Source organism: Prenolepis imparis, unplaced genomic scaffold, assembly GCF_030444845.1.
Source record: "Prenolepis imparis isolate NDT839.2.m4 unplaced genomic scaffold, iyPreImpa1.0 SCAF_8, whole genome shotgun sequence".
In the NCBI taxonomy this organism is placed as follows: Eukaryota; Metazoa; Arthropoda; class Insecta; order Hymenoptera; family Formicidae; genus Prenolepis; species Prenolepis imparis.
In genome coordinates this window covers 8398786-8419404 of record NW_028141166.1, presented here as the reverse complement: position 1 = coordinate 8419404, position 20619 = coordinate 8398786, and the positions used below count along the sequence as shown (strand labels likewise).

The following is a 20619-nucleotide window of genomic DNA, read 5'->3' as shown; positions in this document are numbered from 1 at the left end:
TTAAACTTTTTTCGCAGTATTAAATATAAATACAAATAATAATTGATAATATAATAATTAATTTTGTACTTATCATTATATTACTATTATATATTATAGTTTATTTTGGATTTGGTGAAAAATATATGATAGTATAAAATAAAATTGAAAAAAATACTAGTGTTTTAATAATAACTTTTATTAATTAAAATATAATAAGATCTTCAATTTTCTAGCAAAAAAATTATGGCTTTTGTAACATTTTCGATTTTTTCTCATATTAATATTTAATATAACAGTAATATTTAAAATTTAAATATTATAATATCAATCTAACTTTTTCACTTAATGAAGCAAATATTTTCGATTTTCTTTATTTTGAAAGAATCCAAATTTTCAACTTTATATTTACAACATGTCTATACATATAGAGAAGAACAAGTCGGTTTGTACTAATCTATGCGGGAGATTCAAGATTTATTTAAAAATTTTACGATAAAATGAATTATTTGAAAATGCGTGAATATATAACAGCATCCGTACAATTATTTATTTATTTATTTATCGATCATCAATCCTAATCAACGTCGCGTGCACAGACCTCACCCCGCACGTGTGCGCGGCTGTGCGCGCACTGCGCGCACGGCGGGAGGCACGCACGTGTAAATATTTATCGGCGCATGCGCGGCTGGCCGGTCCAGGCGCATTCACGTGACCGCGCGCGATATAAAGCGGTGCCGATGCGCCGGCCGGTATTACGGCCGTAGGAGTAGGGCGCGTAACTTATACCGGTTCGCCGATCGCAAAGAAAAACATAGACGCGGGGAGACGATTGTTCGGCCAGGGAAAGTATCGCGCGTGTGGAAAGGAACGCGATTATCTTCGCGAGATAAACGCGTTCGTAAAGAAAAAAAAGAAACTGGAGATTCTTCTCTCCGCGCGCGACTTTGCGAGAAATCTCGAATCGAAACGGGCGCGAATTTTTCGCAATTTCGAAATCTCCACGACGCGACGTAGCGATTTAGTGAAAATCGAGTGTTCACTCGTTTCGACGCAAAAATTGTCGGCGGAAACGGACAAAACGAGCGGGTGTAAACTCTACTCGGATCTCAATTTCGCGGACCTCAATTTCCTGTAAATAGACTGTGCCTGCTGTACGCGATGGGCTCGAAGGATGAGTGGGATTATTCGATTCAGAATGGTAAAGTATTTTAAATATTTCTCCATGTTGCGTATCGATGTTAATTTTGTGCGTGACTCGCATATATGTGTCTCGCATTGCGTATCGCATGACTGATTTATTGAGTGAGTGAACTTATTCAAATTTAATACGATTGTAGAGCGCAATTTTGTACACAAACTTTGTAAAATTTTCAACAGGAACTATAGATATAGGAAATATCATTGGAAAAAATTTGGAGGATGTGTATTTTTTTTTAATAAAAAAAATGTAATTTTTTGGCAATTAATTTTCGCAGTACAATCATGATCATTATATCGATAACTTTCTTGTAAGTTGTATTTAGTACTGGATGATTTAAGTCGTACGTATATTATACTTCTGATAAGACCGTATTGAAATTATTGATTGGCCACTTTGTCAATCGTCGTGCATTCACGATCCATTCGTCATCCAATATACATACAACCAGGATATTTCTGTATTAATGTTACAATCACTACATACTAGCTAGCAGCCTGGTACCTCCTTCACGGTTTCCGATTAACAACGACGAACGAACGTGTTAGCGATAACACTTATCGCCGGAACTATTAATTGAATCGGAGTTACGGAAGATATGAATTCATTTTATTGTAAATTAGTTAGAATTTTCTTTTCTTGAAAAAAAAGAAATGTAATTGGGACATTGAAAAATCTACATTTTTCATATTTTAAAGTAAATACATGCATAAACTGAATAATCAAAATCTCTAATTAGCCGAAAGATATCCGTAAATTTCCGCATAAATATTTTTTCTTTCGTCTCTGGCGGCGATGAAATTATTTTCCTTATTTTTTCTTTATCGCAACGTAGCATAAACAATTTGGACAATGGGCTCCTTAACTTTTTCATTTTCTGTCGTATCTTTGCGCGTTGTCTCAAGCTATATTAAATACAACGGCAATAAGGGAATATATTGACAGCGCACATGTGTGTATAAATCTTTTTCTTTTATTCTTAAACTTTCTTTTTTTCTCAGAAAAGTTTTCCAAATTGAAATCTTGTGGAAACTTCATACTTCATACTTCATAATCACGCGACACATGTGCGCTTGTTTTTTCTAAAACTTTTCGATTCTATTAATTAATCTTATATAATTAATTTAATATTTTGATTTAATTGATATTAATTTCAATTCGTTTATAATATAAAATATGAGTCTCGTCTATAAAGTTTCTTTTCTGAAATTTAAGAAAGTTGGAGAAAACTGCACAGTTTTCGCATTTCCCATTTTCTGGTCCCTCGTTCGCTCATTTTTTGGCGGTCGATCTCGATTCGATTTTCCGGATGGTACCGGTACAGGCTCACTGACCCGGGGCCATTGTCTTCCCCTCGAATGCAGGGCGAACAGTCCGTGCCAAGCGACGGGGGAGAGGTGCCTTTCCCCTTCGAAGCCTTCGCAGCCGAGCACACGACTCTCCGCGGATATAAATGAAAATCAATAGTTTTCTTCCGTAGGCCGATGCACCTGTTCCCGCGGAAAGTACAGGCGCGCACGGACACACGCACACGAACGCGGGGGGTCGCAGACCCAGTTTCACTTTGTTCCGTCGGGGTTGCCGTGCATGCCCCCGAAACGTCCTTAATCTCGAGTCAATTTGTCAGCGCTATCTTTTCGCCGATTGCGAAAAGGAGAGAGGGAGAGAAAGAGCGAAACGTATATAGTGGTTTGCATGCGTCCTCGGGATCGGCCCGCTGCCAAAAATGAGACGAAGCCTCGTAGAGGGATGATTAAGTTATCTGACTCCTCGAATAGGCGCGAGGGCGACTTGGCCGCGGCTTAGCCGCGAGGTGTCTCGTTGTTTAAGATTGATCGATGTTATTCGGTATACACGTTGTAAATTATTCGGAAGACAACATCGTTCCCACGATGCTCCGCGGGTGTAATTGCGGGTTGCCGGAGCGATCTGATTGTTTCCCGAGGATTTATCTTGCCCCGCGATTTGTAGGCCGAGCGATCCGAGCGATCGGGCATCAGTTAATCGGCTCCGCGAAAAAATATTCTTTCGGTCTAATCTCATCTTTAGATAACTTTCGAGGCAATGATAGGTCGCGAAAATATTTTCACTTCTGGATTAATTCGGATTTTGAGTTATCGAGGTCGTTCTCCGATGCACGAAGTCACGCATAAGGCTAAAAGGGAGGGTGATCCCCTTATTTGCGTATTCCGCCCGTTTCTCTAACGAATACCGGAACATCGATTTTGATCGCGCTCGTATAAACGAAGATAGATGTTCCTTGTCTTATTTAATTAACATATGAGATAATTGCGAATGCGATATGTAGGGATATCTTGTGCTGAACTTAACTGTACGATCGATTCGAGAAAATTGCGTATAATTTATAATAATCGGGGAATTAGAAAAGCGAAGCACTCGTATAATCAAATTGTAGGCGAGGCGAGATTTGTTCCAAGAGTAAATAGAGGACCCTGAAAGATTAATGAAAATTGGTAGCAAAATTTATACAAAAAGGTCCTCCGAGTGCCATTCGTATATTATATACTTTTACGTACTACATCGCGGTACTTTCTATCGATTTAGGTTGCCGTCGAGGCGAATGCGATTTCAATCGAGCCTCATCCAATATAAAAATAGAGAAGAGAGAATGTTTACATTAAAAATAAAAAGACACCATTTCTCCTTCCGCCCCGGATACGCGAAGCGTATTTGACGCCTACGAGCGTAAATTGTAATTTTTATAGATTCTTTCTGCGAGAAGAAAAGCGCGCGATCTCTCGCGAAGATTCATTTTATTCATTTATACAGTTTTCTCCCACGCGAAACTCCTTTCGCATACTTTTCACGAGAAATTTGCGGCTCATTACAGATTTACAAGCGATATTTCATCGCGATTCTGTTTGCGAGTACAACATAAATCGCGCGTTCGCGAAGTGCGTATATCTTTTAACGCTGAGAATATAATCCCATCAAAAAAGAAAGTTCGAGACAGACAATCGAGATGTAGAGAAATCATCTCGCGAGCTGAGCTACGCGGTCAATCGCATCGTCCTTCGGTCGCGACGATTAACTTGCAAATTATCTGCCGATTGATGGCTGCCATTCGCGCTTATTATGCACAAAGGTGAAACCTATACGGTGTACGTGACTTATTTGCCGCTCGCAATTATCAGTTCCACAACAGAGAGCTCTTCTTTTCTTCTATTAAATATATAATTTAATTTAAATTATATACAGGGTGTTAAAAAAGTGGCGGATACGCTGTATAGGGGTGAATTCCTGAGATTATTTGGAGACGATTTTTCCTCAGTGAAAATGTCGAGGCACCAATAATTTTCGAGTTATAAGTAATTGAAAATAAAAGACTTTTCGTAAACTAAGTATTGTGGAATTAAAATATTAACAAAACTACATTCTTCAATTAATTTTAAGTCGACTTTAATTTAATAGAATTTTAATTTAAGGCTTAGTTACCAAGATATATGATGGCAAAAATTGGGAGCTTGCAAAAAATGATGACTTCTCTCGACATTTTCGTTGAGGAAAAATCGTCTCCAAATAACCTCAGGAATTCACCCCTATACAGCGTATCCGCCACTTTTTTAACACCCGATATATTAAAATTTATAATTATATTTATAATTTGAAAGATATATGCAATTTAAGTATAATAATTGCACATATTTTGGTAGCACATCGATATAATATTCGCGCGAATCTCTTTTGAAAAAAAGGCCGAAGCTTTCAATTCGCGACACGTGAATAATGTAAGAAGAAAACTTTGTTTGCCATATCAATTTATCAAATATTACAATGCATTAGGATACGCAAAGTACTGTAAATATGACATAACAATTCCACGATAGACAATCTAAATGTCGCGTAATCGCAGGATAACGACGAAGCGTGACAAAACGTGACACCATTCTGTTGTTAAATGACCATCTTTGATACGTAACATAATATTACGTTTCTGATGGTTGATGGTCTCAAGATTACAACATTAATAATGCGTGAATAGAAAAAAAAACACGCATGTGCAGAAGATGTGCTAAGCTTTTTGATAGATAGGAAAGAATTGTAAAGTCGTGAAAAAGAGGAAAATTTCTGTTAAATGTATTTTAAATACATCTATTTTCTGGCTCGTATTCGACCTTACAATGTTTTCTAAGATTCGTTGAATCATCTTGGCACAAGGTTGAACGAACCTTCAACGTTTAACTATTTGTTTTGTTGCGAGGTCAAAATAGTCAGGGATTTAATGTCACGTCTACCGATTACAAATATTGATCATAATTACTCAATTGCGTAAAAATAGACACTCAGATATAGAGATTATACTTGAGTTGCACATAGACACTGAATATAGCAATAATAAACATCAGAGATCGATCAACTATTTCCGATTTATCTCTATCGAGTATTCTCGTGCCGGTTGCAATCCGCTGATAATCGCCGTTGATTAGCCGTTCGATAAGTAAATATCGAATCGTTATCGACGCTTTTCAAAATTAAGCAGCTGCCGCGGGCACGTTTTATTGTTATCTCCTCTATCCTTCAATGAGAATTCACGTGACGCCGGTCTCAATGTCGCAGACAGATTTATCATGCTCTTACATTTTACGGATGACTGATTCGTCTCTCAATTTTCCAAACGATTATGCAAATATCCCTATTCTACGTTTACTGAAATACGAAGAGATCAAGGATCCTGAAACGTGATCCTGAAAATCTGTTTTGATGTCTCGCTATGTAATATAATTTTATTATTTATTGTTATAGAAATGATTAATAATTTTTAAATATTTGTCCTTTGCATTCATACACTCTTTTAACGTCCAGACATAAATAATTTAATTTGTAATCTCCCTTTCTCTTGAATGTAATTTTATCCATGTTAATACGTAACACGATGAAGGCATAATTATTTAATTTCAGTCCCGTGATCAATTGATCACAAGTCCGAGTTATTCGGCATGAAGAAAGAACTTCTGCACGCACGAGTGCGTTTAAAATGCGTGACGGGCATTGTGTCACGTGGATCTCAGAAACGTCACGTGCGATAATGTCTCGCGGAAATGATTTAAACATTACAAAAGTTACAATCACAGAGAAATTAGCGAATTGTCTCTCTCGCGTTGATCGATCGATGTAAATCGATGTCTGTTTAATTCGCGCGACGCAAGTTTCGTGACCATTTTCGATCTTATGTTCGCGTTCGACATCTAATTACATCAAACAAATAACATCGAGATCATGTGGTCCCTGATAAAGAGAGATTAATACAGCGACACGTCACTTACGTCGCTGATAAGGAAAAGGTGAGATTACCAGAGATAATATACTTGATTAGCTCTTTCGCGCCTATTATCGAAATTGATATTCAGCGAGATATTTGCAGACGTGTGTTTGTCCTGAATTGTATATTTTAATTGGTATACGAAGCGTTCGTTGAAGACATAATAAATTATGTAAGCTCGACGTATAACGTTCGCAGCTTTCATGAGTTATCTCTAATGTATAAGTCATTTATCGGTTCGCTAATGCATCGTAAACTCAGAAAATATTATTGCTTCTGTAAATATTATTCTCGTATTTTCGTACGAATTAAACGAAGGACAAAAAAAATTACAAGAGATCAAGGATGATAAATGTAGATCGAAATGTTAATAAAAGCGAATTTTAATCAATTACGAACACGTGACAATGTATCGCGAAAAAGTTTGTTTCGCGTCAACTTGTTTTCAATTTATTTGAATGAAAGCTCGTATCACAAAATTATTTTGCAGCACTATCTTGTTGTCGCGAACGCGCTGGCACGTGTTTCATTCTCAGTGAAAAATTCATATTTGCAGACCAAAGAGAAGAAACAGATATTCAGTCCCCTGTTTTGTTTCCGCTGATTATTATCGTCGTGACGTAGATTTGCCGAAATTCTTTTCGACGCTCTTTATCTGCCGTTTGCGTAATGGATTAGCGTTGACTCGATTTTTCTCTTCTCTCTGTCGCAGGACCCAGCACGTGGGTGACGAAATTTCCCATGGCTGCCGGCTCCAGGCAAAGCCCGGTGAATATCGAGACGAAAAGGGCGGAATCCGATCACGAGGCTCTAAGCAGCAAACCGCTACGTTGGAAGTATCCGGCTACAGCTTCCCGGAAACTGGTTAATCCTGGTTATTGTTGGCGGGTGGATACCGCAGGCGAAGGCACATGTGAGTATATCGGATTTTAATAGATATCCTTTTTTCTTTTTCTATTTTTTTTAAACACGCTTCTTCCTTTCTCCTCCTTTCCTTTTTTATTTAAATAAAGTTTACCGGTCTTTCTCATTAAAAAATCGTATGTGAGCAAGATGCTCCGTGTCATTATAGCAATATATTTAAGGACGATCGGTGACCAAAGTCGATGGCGGAAGTTCTCTCGTTTCCGTTTTGGGGATGCGATCGCGATTAAAATTCTGAATTGCAAATCAAATGCGTGAATAAAAATGCATCGTGTTGCGAAATTGACGTAGCACCGGCTCGTCCATCCAGAGATGGCGATGCGATATAATTTTAGATTGTTTACGATAACCGGCCTCGCGTTCCATCTTCGCGTTTATAAACATTTAAATGCGCTGGCAGCGATGCCGAACGCGGCTTACTTATTGTTAGTCGTAGTTTTCGGAGCAACCTGTATGAGAAACGTGTGTTTTCTTTCTCTCGATATATAAACGGCTTACGTAAGAAAAATGCTTTTTATTAATTTCGTGCATCATGCATGAGTCTTTACGTAAGAAACGAACAACGGTTCGCGGCACGATTCGTTTTGTCGCGGCGTATCCAAGGTCCGCGTCTGCATTCTGTCCATTATATATTTGCAAAAACGCAGATGCAGACGCAGAAATGATGTATCATCACACGCAGCTGCAGATCAACCGCACGCGATGAACCAAAGGCCCGTCTGTCCTCGCGGATCCTCTTATTTCTCGCAGACGCAAACACAGAATATGACATGTCATCGCACGCGAAAAGTCATCGCGACATCTCGTCATTTACCACACAGCGATTCATCTAATAATTCCTTTGTCTTTTATAATTTCATAAGCTGGACTGCACACGCATTCAAAATAGCCTCGCGGCGTAGTTCGCGATCTGCGAAGACGCATCCAGATTTTCCGCGTTTTCGCGAATAGATCAGGTCTTTACGTTTACTCGGAAAATACGGGAGCGAAGAGGGAAGAATATATATCGCTTGCATAAATAACGCGTAAATAACACATAAATAACGCGTGAAATGTGGCGTGTGTATGTACAGGTGGATTTATATTCTACTACATCGTATATTGTTTTAACGAAGGCTCCTCACTGTCGACTTCGTGCCACTTAGAGAGGGCTTTTACCTTCGCCGAGTGCTCGGGGCGTATTCGAAATGAGGACGACCGTGCGCCGTGGCGTATTATGTGGACTCATATGTGGCACGAAGCCGCGCAGAGGTTCTATAAGGCAATATGTGACACAAAACAATCGGTGGATAGAATGCCGATAGCGGAGTTACGACTCAAGTCACCTCGGCCAAGAATTCTCATTATATCTTCGGCGAAGATATTTTCCGAGGAATCTCTGATTTGCATGAAAAAATTATATATTGCTACATTTGACAGCAAAAGAAATACCGATAAAAAACAAGCTCTCTGTTATAAAACAACTCATATTTTTCGGTCTAAAATTATCTCATTGTTTTTCCTGCTGGACATGATGACTAATTTTAGATTCTCCTACACTTTCGGAGAATTGCGCGGCTTTTAAAACTTGGCGTGCGGCAAATTTTCCGTGATAATTTATCACAGTAGAGGCGCGACAGAATATGTCGCACGATTTGTCCCGTTCGCACGATTCGCCGACGCAAATGAGTGATGCAGATGCTCTCTCGTTATAGTCCCTGTTACAGCCCACGTAATTTGGCTAATCAAGCATATCCTGTAATAGAGCGATCTCCGTATACGAGAGCCCGCACGATCGCTGTTTATTCGAGCGGGCTTCGCTAAAAGCGTGCTCCAAAAACTTTGCTTTTGGGGATGTAATTTACACAGAAATTACATCTTTACTTATTTATTCCTTTCTCTTTTTTTATATATAACCCCGATGTATCGTAAGAAATCTTTCGATTTTTGTCGTCGACAGTTTTGAGCGGAGGACCGCTGATGGACGATGTCTACAAACTGGAGCAGTATCACTGTCACTGGGGATGCAGCGATTCCAGGGGATCGGAACACACGGTGGACGGACAAGCTTTCGCCGGGGAGGTAGAGTATAATTTAAATTAGATCCATATTTTCTCGACAAATAAATTCGTAAGACAACGAAGGATATTACAATAATTGCGTTATTTCGCGTTATTTAATGGCGTACATCAAAGTAGCTCGTTTGTAATCCAGCCACACTGAAAGTATGATTCACTGTTTGCGATCATTCGTAGCGAGCTTGCTAGCAGCTCTCGACCTTGTTTGAAAGTCGCCATGTACGATTTATTAGCGCGATCATTTTTTCAAAGATACATCGAAGCTCGTCTAGTTTTACTCTCATGACTCGTAAATATATAGATGATGAAATAGATAATTTTCCTATGCGAATAAGAAATTTTATTCGTCCGGAGTTTAAGTACGGCGCATAAAAACGCTAATTGTGGATGTGTTGGATATAATAGTGTATAATTACGCGGTTTAATAGATCTCGTAAATAGGACGCTACATCGATAAATACGCCAGCGTTCTGTCAAAGGTCTTTTTGTCTTCCGGTAGCTGTGTGGGCTTATAAAGCCGCATATATCGGGTTATGAATGCGAAGAAACGAAACAACAAACGCGTTCGAAGTGGAAACAATAATTGGCGTTATCATGTAAACTACCACTTGCCTGGTTGAATGGGATAACGAGATATAACCACCTGCGAGCACCGAGAGAACTCGCGTAGGCGAACAAACGTCCGATCCATGAAAACGGATGCCAATAATTAACCGAAAAAATTACGTATTTCCTGATACACACGTCCGATACCATCTCGAACCGGATTATTCTTATCGCGGGAATTTTTTTGAAAGCTCGCCAGGATGCTTTAGCTCGGGTATTTCCTGCGCAAAATGCATTTGTATATTTAATAAATCGATTATGCAATCGTCTAAGCGCAGCGTTAAGCAGCGATATGTTTACGATCTTTTATAAATATAGTTGACTTCAACTATTGACCCTGCGATCAAGAAAATATCGACGATAATGTATGGAAAGTTTCTTCATCACGCATGACAGATTCAACGAAGCTTTGGAGCGATGAAGAAGCGTTTGAAACTCCTTTCCCGAACAATCGTAAATTTCCTTGAACGACTGCGCGGCTTAACGCTGACGAGACTTTCAGCCAAGCTCGATGTTAATTAAATTATTCGAATCTTAAACGCATTAGCGAGTCAATTGGCGATCGCAATGAGCTCGCATTCGATCGCTGCGCACGTCCGTCTTCAATTCACTTAAAACGGATGCGCGGACGAGTACACTCTTTCCTGTCTCGGACACATGCATATATGACGTTCGCTTTATCGAAAAAAAAAAAAAAAATTCTACGCGATTCTATCTCTCGTGACGATCTGGGAAACCGGGTCGGTCGGATATCCGCGAAATTTCAACGTCCCGTTATCCGGACCGATTGCATAATTCCTCTAACAACCATCCCTCGGACGCAATTATCATTAACTGATATTGATAAGGTTCTTTGTTGTGTGCCACCGTTTGATGAAATACGATAGTGGAATAATTAAAGCTGAAAGGGAGATTGGATAATCGCAAAGCGAGATAATATGCTATTAATAATCATCGGTGTTCTTTGTCAAGTAAACAAATATAGAAAATGTCATTTCTTAATTGATTGTTTAAAGAGATGATTAGATAATCGTTGCGTATCCAGTCGACCTGTTCTTTCGCTCCTCCCAGTTGATTGCCCGCTATTATATTTAATACGCGTAATTTAGATTTATTAGAAGACGCCGTTTGTTTCAGCTGCATCTGGTGCACTGGAACACCAGCAAGTACAAGACTTTCGGTGAAGCTGCGAAAGCTCCCGATGGTCTGGCCGTTCTGGGGGTCTTTCTTAAGGTTGGTATAGTGCAATACATTATTTCAGTAATCGCAGAAATCGGAGAAATTTTTTTATTCTTCAGGATAAGACGGTTCAATCTATTTTATTTATATTATTATTTATATTATTGTTATTATTTTATTTATGCAATATTAATTTATATCTGTCAAATACTTGATGTGTTAGCTCATCTCGAATCTTTATGCAAACATGTTGAATGCAAACGAACGATACGCGCGGAAGCCGCACCTATTTTATACGGGATTCTAATTCGCTTATGTCGCCGGGCCATGTATTTACAATTACTTAAGCTTAATAAGCTTTTACATAAGACAAGCGCGAATCTCACAAACAGAGAATCCATAACCGTGTGTTGGAGGTATTATCACCGATCGCCGTCGAATGGTCGATTATATAAACACGCGAGACGCGTCCGTGGACATAATTATATGATCGTCGTATCTTGAACACGAGATACGTTTCTGAGCACAAGACTAGCTACGTTCGTTATGATTTGCGACAGAAAGAATACTTCTCCATCGCGTGCAACAGAGATTATTTTTCACAATATCTTGTGTCCAATATTTATGGTTGCAGCTCGTGATATCCCGTGAACAATTAAAGTTAATTAATTCTACGCGCATAAATAATATTTTTTTTATTTAGAATCGCGAAAATAGACGCGTAAACTTGGAGACACAAAATCTCGTCGATGTTTCCGTTTCTCGCGAGGTACCGTAATTATCTTTTACGTAACGCAACTGCAGCAGTTTCGAATTGAAGTCGCACTTGAGGAACACATATTGTAAGGAAATTTATGCACCACGTGCAACGGAGATAACGTGTCAGACAATGTCGAAAAATGACATTGCGTAATCGATAATCAACGTCGGCTCGATGTCGAGCGTTTTTCCTATATATTTATGTTCCTCTTAACAATTTTCCAAGCATTATCTCTTCGTCTAAATATATATTCAGGGACTAGATAAGAGAATTTATTAAATCCGCGATAATTTGTTAAACTTCTTATCGGTTCACGTATCAGAAACACGGATTTTCACGGAAGATTTGAAACGCGTTGTATATAATTATTAATAATATAATTGTTAATAATATAATTGCTGATCGCAAAATAATTGAAAATGAATGGTTCATTCCAGCGTGGGCGACTCTGTTACGTATTTTGTTTTTTGTGAAACTCGGTTGTTTGTCAAAATATCTACGTGATTTTTTTTTGCTGATAGGTCGGCAAAACCCATGAAGAAATGGACAAGATCGCGCGCCTGCTGCCGTACGTCTCGCACAAGGACGAGGTCGTAGAAATTATAGAACCTATTGACCCTGGTAAACTTCTTCCCGGTAAGTCGACATCGCTCGATGCAATTTGGTGAGTTGTCTCTTTGATCAGATATTCCGTCTATTCGTGATGCAGCCATGTCCTTGTTGCCCCTCTTGCAATATTCAATGGTACCGGTAGTTAGAACTTGTTTGCGAAAATCTATTCGATAGTTCGTAATAGGTGTAATAGTCCTGACCTATGCTAATCAATTAATTCGAGAAAAATAAAAAATAAATTAAGTTGAAATAATTTTGATTTATTTAACTTTAATTGCGATTCGTATATCTTTGTATACGTATATGTTTATCGTGACTTAGAACGCTACTCCCTTAAATTGAATCAGTGAAAATATTAATTAAAATAGTGACAAGATTTTTCATAAAAAATTAGTGAGTATTTTATTCATCTTCAATGAAAATATTCACTTGTTTGTCTTATGTTCTCTTATGTTTGTCTTGTGTATTCACTGATGACTGACTATGTCACTGATTATGACAGTAAGATTTCATATAACTAATATTTAAATTCAAAATTAAATACATATTATTTCTTTATTCTTAAATATTATAAGTCTACAAAAAATGCGTTTAAAAATATTATTGATTGAAAGCCATTAACTGCTTCTTTCAGCGAGCTTTCCTTGATTTTATTATTGTGCTACAGTTATAATCGAAACCACTGCTTCGTGTGATAAACACTGATTCCATTTAAGAGAGTGATAATGCTAAAATAGTGATCGCGTCCCTGAAACATCTATGCGGTACCACCTTGTTACGGCAGTCATTATCATTTCGTTAATGACATTCGCCGCGTGTGCTTCCGCATTACTAATGAAGTTTCTCCCGCATTTACGCGTTCGCGTGTCACGCAGTGCGTGGCGGACGGGCCGGTACGCAAAGATGCGTGAATCCATGTATGCGTTGGGCCGACCGAATCATACCACGACACGAGAACAAATGGGACTTCCAAGGTTCGTATCGCCTTGGACTAATTGATACAGGAGCAAGAGATGCTGCGCGCGTTCCTCTCGCAGCGTCGCCTCTCGAAAGAGCTTTACAATTATTTTTTTTCAAGCAGCCGATTTCCCGAAGCCCTGCATGTCAATGCACCACGGTCGAATAGGGAGATGAACGCATGTTAGGATTCGTAGCAATCGATATTTCTTTTTCACGCTCTAACTAAAATAAAGAGACGTATTTATCGCCTGAAGATGAGCATACTTTTTTTATGGATTTTTGCCGACGATTTGTTAAAATTTTTCAATCTGTGTTGTAAGATATATACGTGTGTTTATTTGTACTGAATATAGCACATGTGTTAGTGTCTTTGCAATTTAATCTTAATCTAATTAAAGTGCACCGAATAGTTCTTTATATTTCATAAGTGTGACACATTATTATATTTGCATGTTTTATATTTCAAGTATTTTTATATATATAGATCTTTATCCTCCAATGTCCTCATTGTTATTTATCGATATTATTTCGGAGAAATGTCTCTTGGGTGACACCGATGACACCGAAAGATAAAAGACAGAATGGAGGGTTCGCGTTTATATGAAAAATATTGCTTTCCCAGAGTATTTTAATACATTAATCAAATTATATAATTCTATTCTCGACATACACAGCTTTTTCTTTTATTAAACTTCGATTCGCACGACATATGTAGCACAAATATTTTCATAACTCAAAGCCACAAGTGACATTCTTACGATGAGAGAATTGATTTCGATATATGTATTTCTAAATTAAATGATAGTCATTTTGAAATTAATTTTGCTAATAAGTTAGCATTTTATAATATACGATTAAATATACGATTAAACTTGTCGGGCTAAAATTTTATTAATCATCTTTTCATCAATGTATGAGTGCGTCTAACTGCGAGTTTTTATTTGTACTGAATGTAGCACATATGTTGGTGTCTTTGCAATTTAATCTTGATTAAAGTGCACCGAAGTTCTTTATATTTCATAAGTGACACAATGTATTACATTTGCATGTTTTATATTTCAAGTATTTTTATATTATCGATACTTGCACTGCAACAATTTCTTTATAGCAGTTGCTGAGCATCGAATATTCTTTCTCGTTATAATATTTAAAAGGTTTCCGAATAATACAAAGGCCCTTTATACTTTGTTTCGGACAAAGAAAAGTTCCAACACATGTTTAACATTTAAAGTTGCTTTCGTACCTGTTCATTAACAGAAGAGTCAAACGGCACATTATTATCGATATGAGCGATTATCTTGACACTTCTTCATCATATCGCTTTAATTGTCAGCTTAAAAATTGGTCGCATCTTCTTTAATTAATTTTTTTAATTCTTGAATTATTCGCACGGATGCAAGAAATAATTTTAAATTTTCTTTTTTTTATGATTCAGACGATAACGGTTACTGGACGTACTTGGGCTCGCTGACGACGCCGCCGTGCAACGAGAGCGTCACTTGGATCCTCTTCAAAAAGTACATCGAGGTGTCCCATCATCAGTTGAACATTTTCCGCAATCTGCGAAAGTTTCCGCGCGGCGAGGAGTGTCCATGTCACGAAAATCACGGAGCGGTAAGCGAGAGAGAAGAAATAAGAAATATATATCACTCATTGTCAGCCGCGTATAAACTTTTTCCTCTCCATCTTTCCTCGAAACTTTATTCATACGAGAGAATGCGATGACACCTTTTCTCGTCTAAAACAAAATCCCCCGTATAGCTTTCCGCACCTTTTCGCTCTTCCCTCTCGACGTTTGATTAATGAATAGCGATGAATGGCGATCGCGCAACGTGACGGCGAACGCCTTTGCGACGCCACGATTACCATTTTCCAGCCGCGAGATACATATCTTGTTTTTCTTCTTTCTCCTTTTTCTTCCGAATATGTACCTACACCAGAAGCTACGAGAACGAGCGGTGCTATTTTATGATGCGCGGCTATTTTTAGACGTCCGCGGGACGTCGACGACCGCGAGACGTCGTCTCGGCGACGACGGTGCGGGAATATATTTCGCGAATATCGACTAAGGCACGACACACCTTCGTTTCTAACACCGATTTTTTTTCTCTGTCCCCCGTTACAGGTGATCAACAACTTCCGTCCACCGATGCCCCTGGGAAATCGTGTCTTACGAGAGTGCGGTAGCTTCTAAGGTTTGTTTTCTGTCTCTCTGTCTCTCTCTCTCGTTCCATTTGGGAAATAAAAAGAGAAAACAGAGATGATCGTTAAGCTCCTCTTCATTTTTGCGGATCATCGACCCCGAAGCGACGACTCATACTAAGTCGTTATCGAATGACAGCGTTCAACGTGCCTTTGGATTAATCAACGAATATACTCGCGTTACGTTTCGCGAGACCCCAGCTTTCGCTGTTTCCTCGTAATTGAGTTGCATCGCACGCGTAATCGATTCAATTGTGTTGAGAGACGAACTTTCGCAGTGAGAAGAAAATTCCTGTCATTCTACGGAAACGAATTAAAAATATTTGATAGCTTTAGCTCTCCTACGGCGATGTGTATCCTAAATTATTCAACGTTTATTACGCTTATATTATAAGTTGTAAATCGTAGAATGTAGAACATCATTATTGAACGTATCTCGGAACTTTGTACAGTGTATCGTAAAACAGAAGCGCTGTTTATACGAAAATTGCGCTCTTCTTTACGAAAATGTCAAACATCGGTGTCCACGTTTTAGAAGATATCTGTATAGATATGCGTATTACACATCGCTGGACCCGTCGAGATACTAATTTTAAATACGAATTATCTCTGAAAGAGATATGGTCATTAGTCATTAATTACCTGTTATGTATCTTTTTTTAAAGATACATTCGTTATTTTATTGGACGCAATAACAGGTAATTAATGACTAATGACCATATCTCTTTGCTGCGGCAATATTAATTAATTTGAACCTTTTATCTCAAATATATTTAGATATTTTAGATTAAATAATATCTGAACATATTATCGCGTTTCTGACTCAGCCGAAATAAAATCGGCGGTAATTTTAATTATTATTTACATTCATAAACTTTTTAGATTCTATTAAGAGACTTTTTTCGAAAAAGCAATTATCTTTAATCGCTCGTTTATTAAGTGATACATTTTTCACGGTCAAGGACATCGTGTATAGTAGCTACTTATAAGAGTGTTTAACAATTTTATTTTAATTCAAGTGCAATTACTTCTGAAACATAGAGTAACAAGCGTCCGCTTTCGCGCCTGGAGAATGTAGCTTTCTCGTTAATTAAAAACTATCGCTTGTGAAACAATCGCTTGCGCGGCTACGAAAGAAACGAGGAATGTTCCTACTGTACGCAGAAACGCATCATTTTGCGAGATAGAGGATAAGAGAGACGAAACGTAATATATTATAATTGCGATACGGCTCGCCTCACTGCAACACACGTCTCATTATATCGTCACATAAGTTAGATTAATGTACAATATAATGGCAAGATATGATTTTTAGATATATATATTCGCGATAAAATAAAAAAAAACTCTATTCGATCTCGATCCGTCCTCGGGGCCAGTCATATCGACCAGATTCGCTTCCACAAACCGGTGCGACGTGCTACGGGTACAAAGATCCACCTTGTGTATGGATACTGTACGTATATATACATACGTGACTTTTAAAGAATAGCCGTCGTTTATAAAGTCACATTTATTATAAAGCAGTGCGTACGACGTTGCTGACGCACGAGAAATGTATAAGAGACCCGAAGATATTTTACAGAGCTCTCTCTCTTTCTCTCCATTCATACCCGTGCTTGTGTATATAGACTCTACGCTTACGAGAGTAAATCCAACATGACATAATTGCATTGCACAAGGTTTATTGCACGCGCATTCGATGCAACAAGTGATGCTGTCACAGCGCGTGTTTCATCGCCGATGTAACTTCAAGGTGTGTTTTCTAACAGATGACAATCGCTGTGCAACACAGATGTCGAGGAGATCATTTTTCCTTATCACATTTTTTTTAAGGGAGAATGACAAAAAAATATATAGTATAATATATATATTATTTTTCTTAAAGAAATTTTTCCGATTATTTCTCTCTAATATTTTAATCTTTCGATTAATGTAAGAAAAATAATTTAGTATACGAATTAAAAAATTGACTATAATATATATAAAAATTGACTAAAATAATTCTGGGTTACAAGTTACAACTCTCGAGCGTCAACACAGACAGTCATTTAAATAGACGATATATAGTACTAGATACTTATTTAGATATATTTTATTTCGTGCCATACACTGGCGACCTTTCCGCATTACGATATGCTATGTACGATTTATGCGATGTACGTTAAATGCATATCATTATTATGTTTATCACTTTTGACATTTTATCATACATATTCTCAGGAATCGCTGTTTATTATTTCTGTAAAATATAAACGTCTTCTTTAGCATTTTTTGCTCTTTTCCTAGATGTATGTACGCCGATGTTCTAATTATTGTTGGAAATGTATAAGATATATAATATATGTATTTCGTAGCTTCAAAACTATGATAGAGGGAGAAAATAAAGGACTGTGTTTCGTTTGTTCTTTTACGACAATATTTGGCTACTCGTTCATCACATTTGTCGCGAATAATTCAACGAAATCCAGTAAAATGATTCTAGAAAAATTGTGCGCTTCTATCACGAGGTATATACTTCTTATGAAAGGATACAAGGCTATCAACCGCTAATGTTCCTACCTGACTTTGATGCTCGCTGTTGGTTGGGACCAGTTTCAGGGACGTGAGAAGGAAAACCTGTGTATAAGAGAAGGTACACGACACAACGGTACGTGGAATGACCGAGGAATGACCTTCCTTAATACGCCCCCGACTTATGTCTTGCATCAATGACGCCGAAAATGGTGCAATCACGCACACGCGAATAAAAATTACACACTTAAGAAGCTGATTGAAAAATAAAATTCTATCATCCCGAGTTGTTTCAACGCGATTCGTCCGCAATAAGCAAAAGTCGCAATATTAACAGGTGTGTTGATTATCTAATTCTCTATTAAATATTTTTTCTTTCCTGACATTAAGCTTGCGAATCTTTTCATAATTGTCATTCGCGAGCCTCGTTTTATGCGACTGCATCGAGATCTCGTTATAGCGTCGTGTTGGCTCGACTCTTTTACGCGAGGTCTCCTCAGAACCGGTCAGCACGTCTGCATGTGCATGTGCATCGCTGAAATTACTACACTCCCTCAGTGGTCGAATACATTTAGATTCTCCGTTTGAATAATATTTCGGATAATAGTATGGATAATAATATGATTGTATCAAACAATATTCATATTCTCTGCTGACAAATTTTGTAAGAACGGACAAACTTTTCTTACGTTAGAATTAATTATAAAATAACATAAGATCGCGCGAGAGAAAAAATCACCGCAGGATTAATAAATGCATTAGTAGATTGTTAATATATGCCAACGCGAATTGGAAATGTTAATACTGTCAATTTCTTACTTTGCTGGTTATCCTCATTTCGTTTCCGCATTTAAATGCCACATTGTGCGTAAATTGCCGGAATGAGGCTGGCAAGTAATTGACGTCAATTGTCAACCGTTAGGAGGATAAGAAAAGCATTTAGCTGCTTACAATTAGTTAGTAGAAGCAAACGATGTTTTCACAACACAAATAGAAAGAGAGATAAATGCTATGCTATTTTTCTGCATTTTGCGATTATATATTTAAGATACACAGTTGTATACCTGCTAGCACTGTATATGTTATTTTTCTCTTGAATATATTATGTATAGAATAAATTATCTTCATCTTTGCAGTTATTGCGTAATCAGCGCTGCATCGCCAGATATTAATGTTAGAGTGTGCAACGTTGAAAATATTTTTAATTAATTCATAAGCTCCGCAGTGTAAATAAGAACGTTTATCCTGATGAATAAAAGTTGATAGATTGATGCATGCAAAATATGTAAAAGCTAAAGAATCTGTTGCCACGATAATTATATTTTTATTTAATTATATCGAGAGAATCGTGTTATATGAATTTTTCACATATCTACGGAAATCCAATTTATGAAACTTGGATACATCAATTAGTCAGAATCAGCTGCTGATAAATGGCGACCATCAATCGCTAACAAGTATTGTCAAGAGGTAATTTAAAATACTTGCTTATACCTATTGTCGATTTTTATCGATTTAAAATCGAGATTAAAAATTTGAATTAAAAAATTAAGGCGGTCGTAAAAAAATATATTTATTAATTTATTTACTAATAAATTTATTTTTGTATTAATGTAATAGTGCATGCAATACAATGTAATACTGCATGCATTACAATTGAATCTATGCGTTCCAAATGATTCATGTGAATCGTTCAGAGAATCATCATTACGCGGAAATCTAAAATTGTCAAATGGATGAATTGAACGAGCTTATATATATATTCTAATAAAAGTTTATTATTTCATAGTTATTTCATAATTATTACGCATGTTGTCATAACTCGTACTTATAGACCATTATTTAAATTTAACGCGAATAAAAAATTCAATTAGCCGATAAGGATTACTAGCTCGTTCAAATGAAATCATCGTTTAAGAATGATAATGACTGCATGCCATTTGTTGTTTATTGCATGCCATGCATAAGTACTTGTAATAATTCGCCGTTGCTGTGATATCATTTAAAAAAAGTAAACCACAATCTCTCTCTTTCTATTAAAATTACGAATCGCGCAATGCTGATATGAGTAATATGGAATGATCTTTTATCACGCAAACGCACGTAAAATGCCTATTGCGATAGGGAAACGAAAGATAATATTGAAACATGAGAATAGTTAATTAGAAAGCTTAATGATTCACAGTTTAATCATCGCGACGATAAATTATATATTCAGAGGCCTAAAATTTTTGTGTCATTTTACGTGACAATTAATCGGATCTACGGAGATCTATCTCCCTGGAGTTTGGAGTACAGAGCATCGGAATTCGATCTATCTACGTCGCCGATCCGGCGATGACTC

General features: G+C 37.5%; 2 protein-coding genes across 3 annotated transcripts in view; one reads left to right on the top strand and one right to left on the bottom strand.

Annotated features, from left to right (window-relative positions):
• LOC145939646 (uncharacterized) overlaps positions 1-20619 on the bottom strand; it is a 91787-nt gene that overhangs the window by 61822 nt on the left and 9346 nt on the right. The gene's annotated exons all lie outside the window — the stretch shown is intronic.
• On the top strand, positions 724-18182 carry Cah1 (carbonic anhydrase 1). Of its 2 annotated transcripts, XM_083044107.1 has the most exons (8): positions 724-1180; positions 7174-7374; positions 9325-9446; positions 11186-11281; positions 12509-12623; positions 13475-13573; positions 14995-15173; positions 15685-18182. In XM_083044107.1, exons 1-8 carry the CDS (start codon positions 1141-1143, stop codon positions 15751-15753), a joined length of 921 nt encoding a protein of 306 aa, XP_082900233.1. In that variant the 5' UTR covers positions 724-1140; the 3' UTR covers positions 15754-18182. The 2 variants fall into 2 exon arrangements, with proteins under 2 accessions (XP_082900233.1, XP_082900235.1); XM_083044109.1 differs by lacking the exon at positions 13475-13573 and having other exon boundaries at positions 725-1180.

Coding starts and splice junctions, on each gene's coding strand:
- Cah1 (XM_083044107.1), top strand. CDS start 1,141: ATGGGCTCGAAGGATGAGTGGGATTATTCGATTCAGAATG. Junction 9,447..11,185: donor GACAAGCTTTCGCCGGGGAG/GTAGAGTATAAT, acceptor CGTTTGTTTCAG/CTGCATCTGGTGCACTGGAA. Junction 11,282..12,508: donor TTCTGGGGGTCTTTCTTAAG/GTTGGTATAGTG, acceptor TTTTGCTGATAG/GTCGGCAAAACCCATGAAGA.